The sequence below is a fragment of the Formica exsecta genome, unplaced genomic scaffold (assembly GCF_003651465.1).
Source record: "Formica exsecta isolate Colony F162 unplaced genomic scaffold, ASM365146v1 scaffold475, whole genome shotgun sequence".
Taxonomy (NCBI): domain Eukaryota; kingdom Metazoa; phylum Arthropoda; class Insecta; order Hymenoptera; family Formicidae; genus Formica; species Formica exsecta.
Genome location: NW_021851988.1, coordinates 160,504 through 172,453, shown reverse-complemented (window position 1 = coordinate 172,453; position 11,950 = coordinate 160,504). Strand labels below are relative to the sequence as shown.

Below are 11,950 nucleotides of genomic sequence, written 5' to 3'. Positions count from 1 at the left end.
CTGCTGAACTTTCCATTTTCCAGTACTTGGGGGTGGGAATGGTGTTGTCGGCACTGGTGTTGGTGTGGTTGTACTAGGTGTAGGTGTTGTAGTTGGTTTAGGTGTAGATGTTGTAGTTGGTGCAGACGTAGATGTAGTTGGCTGAGATGTAGATGTTGTAGTTGGCTTAGATGTAGATGTTGTAGTTTTAGTTACAGTTGTTGATGTGATTGTTGGCTTTGTTGTAGGTGAAATAGTCATAGAATCATTTGAAGGCATATTTTCATTAGAAGGAACCCCTAAAGTAGCTGACTTATTTGACTCTGGTAGAACAGATGGCACATGTGCATCTTCGTCGATCGGAGATACAGGTAGGTTACTGGTTCTCAATGGCAATTCAGAATTTGTAACTACATTGTTGCCGATCGAGTTGTCAGGAACACTTGTATTATTGATAATGACATTCTTGCCGCCAGCTGTTAAAATCATACATGCACAATTACATTTCTGTATTATACCAGGCCAACTTTTTTCAACTTTCAAGGTCATATATAAATAAAGGTCTTCAAAATAGGAAATGATATAGCAGATTAATTATAAACCTGTTTTTGAAATTGAAATATTTTTCAATGTTTTCTTCCATCTCTAATTTTAAAAGATATACAAATTTAAAATGCAATATAGACAGTATTAAAAATTTTATATATACACACAATATCTCTATATATTATTTTAAATATATCAATTTTTTCTAGAATTAAGTTGCTCATATTGCATATTAATGATAAACTGCGTGAAAAAAAAACTGTCAACTGTGTTAAATAAAAAAGAACAAAGTCCAACATAAAAAAAAAAAAAAAGAGATAAACTTCAGTACTATAGACAGAAACGTTATGCATATATTTAGCAAATTAAAATCATTTTGAATTCATAATGATAGATTTAATGAGAGAGGCGTCATCTGTAGCCGATTAAATCTGCAATATAAATTTTTTCCAGGAAAGCGATAGTCCTTATCGCGTAATATTACATACAATACAATGAAACAAGCGAGATGCGAGATCTGGTTTCCTCCTTCCCGGAAGAACCTGTCGCAATGTCATCTCACGCGTATGCCGAGTGATCGTTTTGTTTTAAGCATTAATCATCATGCATTGAATCACGCGAGTGCTGCTAAACTCGAGTTTTCCGTTTGACAATATCCTTGTTCAAAAAAGCCGAACAGTAGATAGATACGATCGCCTCATCATGGCGTCTTGAGAGTTGAAGGCGCAATTATTAATTTCATGCTCGGTATAGCTATTGCGATGCAAGAATACAATTTTAGAAAAGCAATATAATGTTTCTTTCTCCTCTTTTTATTTGTTGCCAAGAATCATGCACAAAGCGACAACGATGACGACAATGACGATGATGGGAATCGCCCAACATCGCCGAATACATGTTGCGAGAGTACATTTCCGCGAACACCAGCTGTCATTGTCGCACGACGATAATGAAATCGCAAACTTCGCCGCAAATTTGTTTACCTGACACAATCGTCGCGGCCCAGCACAAAAGCAGCAGGGGTCTCAGCATATCGTCAAACGCTTGAACAAGTCTGGACAAGTGAAGTCGGAAACTACTATGGTACGGTACGTATGTGCACAATCTGCGCGGTCCAGGAAAATGAAAAGTCTATCGAAGAACCGCAAGGATTCGAGAACAGCGATCTTACTGCCATCTGTCCCGACTATATCCAGTACGGCGAGTGGGGATAATGGCGGTTTGTGTGAATAAAAAATGATATAATTTCGTAATAAAATATATTGAAATATTTTTCCTTGTCATAGCTAAAAATGATGAGACAAACGCGACAATTAAGATATTCAATTTGCCAACTGATAATTGAAATACGACAATTTACAATTCTCTGTAAAGAAACTTTTCATGAAATGTGTATAGCTCAGTATATAGCTTTATTTATAACTTTATTCATAACTTAAATATTTTTAATAGTAATTTATTTTTATAATTAGCTATTTTGTGTGAATACACAATTCATAAAATGAAAAAGATCACACATACATATATAATTTTTATTAAAATAATGAAGACAAAATCTTTAATATACAACATACTAAATATCATGTTGAACAAAATTTCCCCAAAATAGTATATAAACACATTAAAACTAATTAGGATAAATAAAAATACCAGCCATTTATTTTACAAGAACTTTACAAGACAGTGAAATTGTATGTGAGAAATCAAAGAAATCAAAGAAATCAAAGAAATGTTTTAGCATGAATTAATTCATAAATTAATATCATATAAAATTCGCAATTTTATATGCATACAGTCATACTATCTATCACATATCATACATTCAATGTGGAAGAATATCTTACAGAATTAGTAGAAAATCCGCTTATTGCTTCCAATATGAGTTTGCAATATATTCATTTTGATAATCTCACAGATAAAACTCTGTTGTAGCGATAAACATATATTTAGATATATAAACATATAATATCCACATGCAAGTATATTGTCTTAAGCAGCACAAAGTATTATTTACAATCACTTTACAATAAAAGCAAAGAATTTAAGGCACAAAAATGTAGTGTGATACATCGTTAGTGTCTTCCATAACCTTAGATTGAAGTAGCTTGATTTCAAGCCTGAGCTTTTCCCTCTCCATCTCTTGTTTCCTTATTTCGTTTGAGTAGCAATTAATCTGCAACTTTAACTTGTCCTTCTTCAGTTTCAACACTTCAGTTTCATGATACAGTTTTCCCTTTTCGGCGCGCAATACCGCCAATTGTTCCTGAAGCAATTGGTGACTCGTTTCATCGGATAATACTACTTCTGGCGTCTCTATATCACACTTCATTATAGGTATCGATTTAGTCGTCGTATTCGTCTCGCTCTCGGGCCCGCTTTCTGGTTCCGTTTCTATGGAAGTGCTTTCCTTCATGATCCAAATTCTTGAATCCGCTTCGCGGAAGCTGCCAGGTGACTTTGGCGACTGTTGCAGCGTCAAAGGATCGGTTTGCGATTTGTGATTAGGCGAAGCAGACGTTTCCTTTGTGACTTTTTCGATGGTGGTAGTCGGAGCGATGGTTTCTATGTCTAAAACTAATATGCGAGATTTCTCTTTTAATTTTTTCATATATTTTTATTGTACTCATATTGTAATCATTATAAAGAAAAAATCAATTTACCACGCGACTTCGGCGATTGGCTATCATCTACCGTGTGCGATAAGGGATCGTTGCAATAACTGTTGAATTCCCTCTCGTCGACGAAAACGGAACCGTCCGCGTTAACAATAGATTCAACTATCACTGAAGGATCGCCATTCTCCATTACCAGCTCACCCACTATTTCTCCATCGGCCGTTATTATGTCATCTTCGTTATCCGCTCTTAATAATTTGCCCTCGTTTGTATCAATCTCATCGACTACCTCTTCTTGCGTCAATTGACCGCTATAAGAATCTTCACCATCGTTACCCTCGCTCACTTCTAACTCTGTCGATAATCTCTAAGAAAAAAAATATTTTTTTATTCATATTATCATTCATACACATATATGAAAAAGATGAATGTAAAGTGAATATAGTTATGTCTCACATCTTGACCCCAGGCAGATTCCTGTTCTTTTTTCATTCTTTTTATGGTTTGCGCAATCTCATCTTCTGATTCAGGATACATTTTTCTATTGCTATTTCTGGCCTGCATCTTTTCAATGTCATGAATCTTCTTAAATAACTGATATGCTCGCTCCGGTGTGATATCTCTCTTCTGCTTATTAGCTGCTGCTATATTGAATAGATCTTTGGATCGCAATATCTTGTTAGTACGCAGTCGCACATACTCCCTCAATCTTTTACGATCAATATGCAATTGCAAAAGGTCTTGAACTTCTTGTCTGATTTCACCACAGAGCTTTCTTTCTTGTGGAAGATTCTTAAACAGTTCCTATTGGATAAAATACTTTTTTGTAAAAATCTAATACAAATATATAACATTGTATAGTATTAAAAATCATAAGATCCCTAAAGCAATATTTTTTACTCAAAAATGAAATCTTGTATAAAAAAGTATTGATTTATTTTGGTATCTAGAATCATTTTTTTTTTTAAATTCAGGATATTATCATTCATTACAAAATTCCACTCATACATAGGATAATAAAATAAATTGCTCAAATCTGTGTACCTCTGAGATTTCATGATTATGTTCATTATTGACACTTGTCACTTCCAACTTTGTACCATCTTTAGATGCCCTGAGCATAATGTGAGCAGGACAATTTGTTCGTATAGATCTATATAACATGTATCAGTAAGAACAAAATATTGTATTGAAATTATAAACAAATATTGATACTTATATATATCATGGATATATATCCTTTAAGAAATAGAAAACTAACTGAGATTGTCTTCTGCCAGCACCACGTGGTAAGAATTTCTGGCCACCATAAATGCAAGCATATTTAACGGAATAATATTTTAATCGTTCGCTAATAGGTCGTGCAGTCTTCATATGAGCTCCACTAACAGTTCTACTATCTCGCCTCCAGTAATGTACCAGACTGTGTTTTGAAAATCTGTCCAGCTTCTGTTCCAGCTCTTCGTAACTGTCAAACATTTCCCCCAAGTGGAAGGATACATCATCATCATTGCCAGTGTTCACATCCATTGTATGGACAGCAGTCAATCTGCGCAACAAAATCAAGAAGAGAATTAGCCAGATATCTTCAACAGAAATTCGTGACTTTCTTTCGTCAACGCGGATGAAACTTTTACCATCATTATCGTGTAATCTCCGTGTCTCTTCTAGAAGAAGCTACAACTCAAATCGCGAATTTTTTTTAACAAATCAAACTTGAAGCTCGAATTCACGATATTAGAAAGAAGGTTAGCATGACGGATGCAAATAAGCGTGATCAGGATATTCGACTCGAGGATCGCGAAAATATCGTCGTCGACGTCATTATCGTTGCTCGATCGAAATTTGAATCGACGACGATCGAGCGCGATGCGAACGACAACATCGTTCACTGGGAGTCGGTACGACCAAGGAGGACGAGAGGAGAGGTTATACAATGCGCTGTCGTTTTGACAATTGGCGTGGCAGAAGCCGCATCGGGAACCGTGAACACAGACAGACCGAGTTTCAAGAGGAGAACCGGGCGAGCAGGCGACCGGGCATCTCCGATTCTTAGCGGCCCGGAATGTGAGATTGAATTTACTGTGGAGCGTGTGGTGCGATAAATTACAGCGATTTTGCATACTACATACCGCGACGATCACGTTGTTGCAATATTCTCGCGAAGGACGCGAGCGAGTGACGACATCCGTCAGATTTTCTTTCACGGCTTCCGCTCGCAAGACGACAATTTTCGAAAAGAAAGTCGCACTTGGTGGAACGGCTGGGAAAAGTCTTTCTTAGAACTGTTTGAAAGAACGTTTGATTTTGAATTAATGCAGAATTCGTTTTCGAGAAGTTTTCGGGACGCACAGTGCGATTTGTAAAATACTAATACGTACGTATTTAGTTCGTCGTTGTTTTCCAACTTTGTACCATCTTTAGATGCCCTGAGCATAATGTGAGCAGGACAATTTGTTCGTATAGATCTATATAACATGTATCAGTAAGAACAAAATATTGTATTGAAATTATAAACAAATATTGATACTTATATATATCATGGATATATATCCTTTAAGAAATAGAAAACTAACTGAGATTGTCTTCTGCCAGCACCACGTGGTAAGAATTTCTGGCCACCATAAATGCAAGCATATTTAACGGAATAATATTTTAATCGTTCGCTAATAGGTCGTGCAGTCTTCATATGAGCTCCACTAACAGTTCTACTATCTCGCCTCCAGTAATGTACCAGACTGTGTTTTGAAAATCTGTCCAGCTTCTGTTCCAGCTCTTCGTAACTGTCAAACATTTCCCCCAAGTGGAAGGATACATCATCATCATTGCCAGTGTTCACATCCATTGTATGGACAGCAGTCAATCTGCGCAACAAAATCAAGAAGAGAATTAGCCAGATATCTTCAACAGAAATTCGTGACTTTCTTTCGTCAACGCGGATGAAACTTTTACCATCATTATCGTGTAATCTCCGTGTCTCTTCTAGAAGAAGCTACAACTCAAATCGCGAATTTTTTTTAACAAATCAAACTTGAAGCTCGAATTCACGATATTAGAAAGAAGGTTAGCATGACGGATGCAAATAAGCGTGATCAGGATATTCGACTCGAGGATCGCGAAAATATCGTCGTCGACGTCATTATCGTTGCTCGATCGAAATTTGAATCGACGACGATCGAGCGCGATGCGAACGACAACATCGTTCACTGGGAGTCGGTACGACCAAGGAGGACGAGAGGAGAGGTTATACAATGCGCTGTCGTTTTGACAATTGGCGTGGCAGAAGCCGCATCGGGAACCGTGAACACAGACAGACCGAGTTTCAAGAGGAGAACCGGGCGAGCAGGCGACCGGGCATCTCCGATTCTTAGCGGCCCGGAATGTGAGATTGAATTTACTGTGGCGCGTGTGGTGCGATAAATTACAGCGATTTTGCTATAAAGGGGGGAAAAGCTCTACATACCGCGACGATCACGTTGTTGCAATATTCTCGCGAAGGACGCGAGCGAGTGACGACATCCGTCAGATTTTCTTTCACGGCTTCCGCTCGCAAGACGACAATTTTCGAAAAGAAAGTCGCACTTGGTGGAACGGCTGGGAAAAGTCTTTCTTAGAACTGTTTGAAAGAACGTTTGATTTTGAATTAATGCAGAATTCGTTTTCGAGAAGTTTTCGGGACGCACAGTGCGATTTGTAAAATACTAATACGTACGTATTTAGTTCGTCGTTGTTTCCAACTATAACGGATAAACATTCAACTAATATGTATAGATTATTGCAATATTGCAATCTTGCAAATTACTCATAGAGATAAGTTGAATTGTAAGAAAGATTCCAGTAAGAATTTAGACATAATAAAAGAAATAAGAAATATGCTATTAAATTTAAGGATTTGTAAAGAATTAAGATTATGTATATTGAAGATTGAAATATATGATCAATCAGGACAAAAGAATTCAAATTCCTTTTGTTCTAATTAAATTCCAATCTCTAATCTTTAATGTGTAGTCTGATATGAGCTTAATTCTTTATAATTATTTATGCTCGATTCCATATTCCTTATTCTTTTTATTCAAACCCTAAGATTATACAGCAATATATTTGTAATAATGTATAAAAAGTACTATATCAAAATGTGAATATATATATATTAATAATTATATATAAAGAATATATATAAGATATATATAAAACAAAATAAAACATTGCGTATCTCGTATTTGCAATATTGCAGTCTTGCAATAGAAAACATTTCTGCAATGCTCCAGAAGTTTTTTGATATTCAAATTCGTGTTTTGTCCGGAATAAAAAAATAACTAGAGGAAATCGAAAGGAAAGAAATGAAATGCATGCCATGTTATTCTTGATACATCTGTAAAACAACATGGCATGACCAATCACGTTTTATCTGATCCTTTCCAAAAATTCTCCAAAAATTTACAGTTCTCTCATCCAATTATTTCTCGTAGTACATATAATCTTGTCGCGTGCTTGTGCAGGAGCCACAAAAGAGAGTGGTCGATAAAATATGTCGCATCACCGAACGAACCCCGCACAAATACAACAGCATCCAGCATTCTAATATCGACAGCAGCAGCGACGAGACTTTGCCAGACTCGCCCGACTTTGATCTGTCGGTCCCTTCGCGAACCGGTCCCGAGTCATCTCAATTACTTCTCCTTGGGCGGCTTATCTGTGAAGCTCGTGTACGACCGCGATAATCGTGTCGTCCTCCGGAAAATGAGTCTCAGGGAAGTCGTGAAAAATACTCAGTATGTTCTTCAGTATCTTCCCGAAGATAATGAGTAGTTAAATACTTCGATGCCCGCGACAGCAACGATAGCCGACGAAGACGACGTACGGTGCTACACGGAGGATCGTATCCTGCCGCAATCGAGAAACCGTCGCGAAAACTTCAACGGAGTCGACGACGAAAGTGACGTTGTCGGGTACTTTCGGGTTATCCACGAGATCTCTTCTATGTGCCTCTACCACGTGGACGTTGCACCACGTTGTTTCAATACATTTGGGACTGCCGCGTGCCGCCCCGTCAATCATGGATGTTGACTGTCCGATCGTAAGCCTGAAGCGATCCAGCAGTGCGCCGATGATTAACGAGATTAGCAGCGCGACCATGTCCGTCACTACACCGTCTACATCATCCTCGAGGTACGTCTGCAGATTCTTTTTGTTTGTTCAAGAGAATACTCTAATTGTGCCCCTGAGTATAGCATGGTTGTTTGTTGTTCCTGATTCAGGACAATGATACAAGAATCATTTGAGGTCTTTGAGATCCAATCCTAAAGTCTAGTATGTACCATATAATTGTAATTATAATATTATTGTTCATCATCAAGAGTTGTTATTTGTGGTTCTTGTGGGCGAATAATTAATATATTGCTCGCTCAAACTGCATAACTCAGAAAGTATCAGCCTTGCATGGAGTGTTAAATGAGAGAGCAATTCTTTTTCCAGATGCATGTTCATGTAGTAAGACAGTTTCATGTATGTGTTAATATACATAAATACATTTATATAATATTAGATTATTTCCCCTATCGGAAGCAAAATTGAAAGATAAAAACATGAGTTGTATAAGAATATATAAGCATATATAAGCATTATGCTTATTTTAATATTAAGAATTTTTAGAAATACATAGAGATGTAAGAAATTATATTATAAAAAATATATGTATGTTTTTTTTACTTTGATTATTGGTAACAATTTGCAATTATTTTAAATATTGATAAAAATATTGTGTATTAAAATATACAAATCTTTTTTTTTAAGCTACATTTAATAAATTTTAATTTATGCTATACAAATGCTGCATAACTTATACAATATTTAGGGTAAATTAATTAAGATTTGAATTCTGCCTATATTTTCAAACATTTGTCATATAATTCAATGAAAAAATCTTTCATAATATATGTCAACAATCCTGATATTTGCGCAACTAAAAAATGTGCACTAAATTATCTTTAAATATTTCTTATGTTATTATTTGCAGGGATGCTGTGTCAACCTACAATATATTTTCTAATTCTACGCGTTCACGACGCTTCAGCACCAGTGTAAGATCATGTTACTTGCGTGCTCTCTTATTTTTCATTAATCAGTAGTCAACATAATTATTTGATACTGATCAGGTATTATCTATATTTCTCTTGTTATTCCAATAAATGTATCATTTGTTTTCTGTTTTATAAGATAAAATTAAATTGACATTGTAATTAATGAGAAAAACCTGATCAATAACAAATATATAATATTTATTTCACAATGTTATACATTATATAATTTCAAAGAAACTATTGATATTTTTTTATTTCAATATTCTTTCATTTTTTCTATTTTTAGAGTCCTGGTAATGTTCCTAGATTGACACCACGTGTGAGTCAATTAAGACAGGAAGAATGCGTAGACGTCGCTGGCCGGGAAGCTGCACACGAGAAGGAAATTCACAGTGCCATGCAAATATCGCAATCGTGGGAGGATCTCACTTTGGAGGCAGAAGGACTATCGTTCAAAGACTCAGAGACTTCTACACAGCAGCTTAACAAAATGGAACGACCAAAGAGGCCGTTAGATCCCCTAAGTCTAAATCTTTCCATTATTGGCTCATCGCAGTGTTCTTCACCTTCGCCCACAAGATCGGGTTTCAATCAAAGACAGTGTTATTCTCCCAGCATTCATATTTGGAAGAACAATTTGTCTCCTAGTCCTACGAGAAAAGCGTTTGCCACAAGGTAGATTATATTTTGCGCACTGCAAGTTTATCTCATTTAAAGTTGTTGTTACTAGAAGATTACATAAGCCTGTTAGTTTTAGCCTAAAAAAAAGACTAGTTATATTATAATTTATACATTATTTTTTCATGTTTACATTATTATTTCTTATGGATATCATATGAAATAACAGGCGCAGCTTAAGTCCTATCGCGATAAGGCCAAGCTGCTTGGGCCCAGTCAAAAGAAAGTTTGAATTAGACGAGGCGGGGATGGATCATAATTTGCAGCCACCTGCAAAACGTACTTCTGGTTTATTGACATCAGTTGTATCCAGGTACACTTTTACATTGATCCTTTTTTTATTTTTTCTAAAATCACAATGAGATTAGTAAATTATATTTTTTATATATATATATCAAATATTTCAAAGATTTGGACGAGTTACAAGTTAAGTAGGAAAAAAGGAGAAATTAATTTGTTAAAATTAACTTGCCAAGATCTTAATTTAATTAATTTACTGCACTGAACATCTCTAGATTTTTAAATATTGAGTCAAATTATCGAAGAAACGATCGTTTCCTAAACATCATAGAATGACGAGTACTTATGGGATGATTTTATAATATAACTTATCAAATTCTCTAATCATTTCTCCTGCAGGCTGGATACACTATCCAGCCCACTTCCAGGGACTATTAGTTCCGTTGGCACACCTGAGTCGTTATCGAGCGCGGATTCACCTAGTTTTTCCTTCCGGCCAGTGGACAGTCCGTCGCCGGTTCGCGCAGTTCCGAACAGTGACAGCGATTCCCTATCAGATGCAAGTAATCAAAGTAAACCGACAGATCACATCCGTGTCGATCAGATCAATCAGGACAATCACAGATGAACACGAGAGACCGTTGTCGGACGTGTGAGAGCTTAGAGATTTAATGTGTCATATTGGTTATTTTTGGGATATCGATGTAGGAAATATGATATCTGCATATTGAATCCAAAGCTCGGTGTATCCTTCTCGTCGATCTTGTTCAAAGTGACAAAAGACAGTGTTCTCATAATGGGACATGGATCACTTGGAACTTTAGTGCAAGTGTATGATGTATTTTAGAGGACAAGCATCTCTAATAGTTCTTCTTTTGATGTATGAGTAACTGTAGCGCCAAGAGTGTTCTCCTCCCTTTATTATGCTACTTATATACATATCGACGGGAAGATGCTTCATGTGTCCCGTAATCGTATCGTTCTATTAGATTTATTCCAGAGCGAAGCATGTTCGTACTATAAAATGATTCATTCTTTTTTTCCTTTTCTTTTTTTTTCTTTTTTTCTTTCTTTTTTTTTTAAAGGCCATCATTGTTTCATATCATAAACAAATTCATTGGTGAATGTATTTCACGGCAATGTGACGTGAGACAATGGTCAATGAAATATTTTTTATTTGCACTCAGATAAAAACAATGACTCCCGAGTATTCGAATTCGTAGAGCGCTTGTATTCTAATCCTGAAATCATAGATTTTGAAGATTGTATTTACACTAAAAAGGATCATGCGGGAATATATATACATATATCTGAATGCATAAAATATATCATATATCATTGAACGCTAATCGTCTGTATACATCTTTATCGTTATATCCGCTCCGAGATAATGCGAAGATGAAGAAACTTTATAATTTGAATATAAATGGATTTGTAGAGTCTGAGAAGTATCAGGAGATGATAGCAGCGACGGAAAGCCCACCGAAAGGCAGCGGTCCGTTCCGCCTGGATGACGATACTGAATTTCCACCTGTCACGCAAAGGACAGACTGAGCGTAACATACAGATACGCAATTAAGGCATATCAAAAGCTCAAAACAAGCGGAGATATGAAAACCGTGTAAGAGCAACGATCGTGACGAGCGAAAGGACAAAAAGGGCACAGAGTGCAGATGTCCAGTATTTACACAGACGGCCGTATATCCAGTACTTCAAGTTCAGTAGAACTAAATCTGTAGGCGATATTACCGAGAATGTTACATATCTAAAATACGCATTAAAGATTTAAATAAAATGCGACGCTAAGAGCGT

At 36.3% G+C, this 11,950-nt stretch overlaps 3 protein-coding genes across 5 annotated transcripts in view; 1 reads left to right on the top strand and 2 right to left on the bottom strand.

Moving 5' to 3' along the window:
* LOC115241284 (lysosome-associated membrane glycoprotein 1-like) overlaps nucleotides 1-1,666 on the bottom strand; it is a 4,198-nt gene extending 2,532 nt beyond the window's left edge. The window contains exons 1-2 of one of the 2 annotated variants that reach the window (XM_029816973.1): nucleotides 1,509-1,666; nucleotides 1-455 (exon numbers count right to left, since the gene is read on the bottom strand). In XM_029816973.1, coding sequence (XP_029672833.1) covers nucleotides 1-455; nucleotides 1,509-1,557 — 504 coding nt within the window. In that variant the 5' untranslated portion in view covers nucleotides 1,558-1,666. The remainder of the gene's footprint in view (nucleotides 456-1,508) is intronic. The other variant, XM_029816971.1, reaches the window with a different exon arrangement.
* A 379-nt stretch (nucleotides 1,667-2,045) lies between these two features.
* Nucleotides 2,046-5,216, bottom strand: LOC115241283. Its single transcript, XM_029816970.1, has 6 exons — nucleotides 4,778-5,216; nucleotides 4,402-4,689; nucleotides 4,185-4,293; nucleotides 3,597-3,944; nucleotides 3,186-3,507; nucleotides 2,046-3,099 (listed from the first exon to the last, which is right to left on the bottom strand). The coding sequence occupies exons 2-6, from the start codon at nucleotides 4,668-4,670 to the stop codon at nucleotides 2,567-2,569; spliced, it is 1,581 nt and encodes a 526-aa protein (XP_029672830.1). The 5' UTR covers nucleotides 4,671-4,689; nucleotides 4,778-5,216; the 3' UTR covers nucleotides 2,046-2,566.
* Nucleotides 5,217-6,609: 1,393 nt separating this feature from the next.
* Nucleotides 6,610-11,541, top strand: LOC115241286 (protein FAM122A). 2 transcript variants are annotated; one of them, XM_029816978.1, is made up of 6 exons: nucleotides 6,610-6,848; nucleotides 7,640-8,309; nucleotides 9,157-9,220; nucleotides 9,507-9,895; nucleotides 10,068-10,211; nucleotides 10,538-10,766. In XM_029816978.1, exons 2-6 carry the CDS (start codon nucleotides 8,197-8,199, stop codon nucleotides 10,764-10,766), a joined length of 939 nt encoding a protein of 312 aa, XP_029672838.1. In that variant the 5' UTR covers nucleotides 6,610-6,848; nucleotides 7,640-8,196. The 2 variants fall into 2 exon arrangements, with proteins under 2 accessions (XP_029672838.1, XP_029672839.1); XM_029816979.1 differs by lacking the exon at nucleotides 6,610-6,848 and having other exon boundaries at nucleotides 8,197-8,309; nucleotides 10,538-11,541.
* Nucleotides 11,542-11,950: the final 409 nt, after the last annotated feature.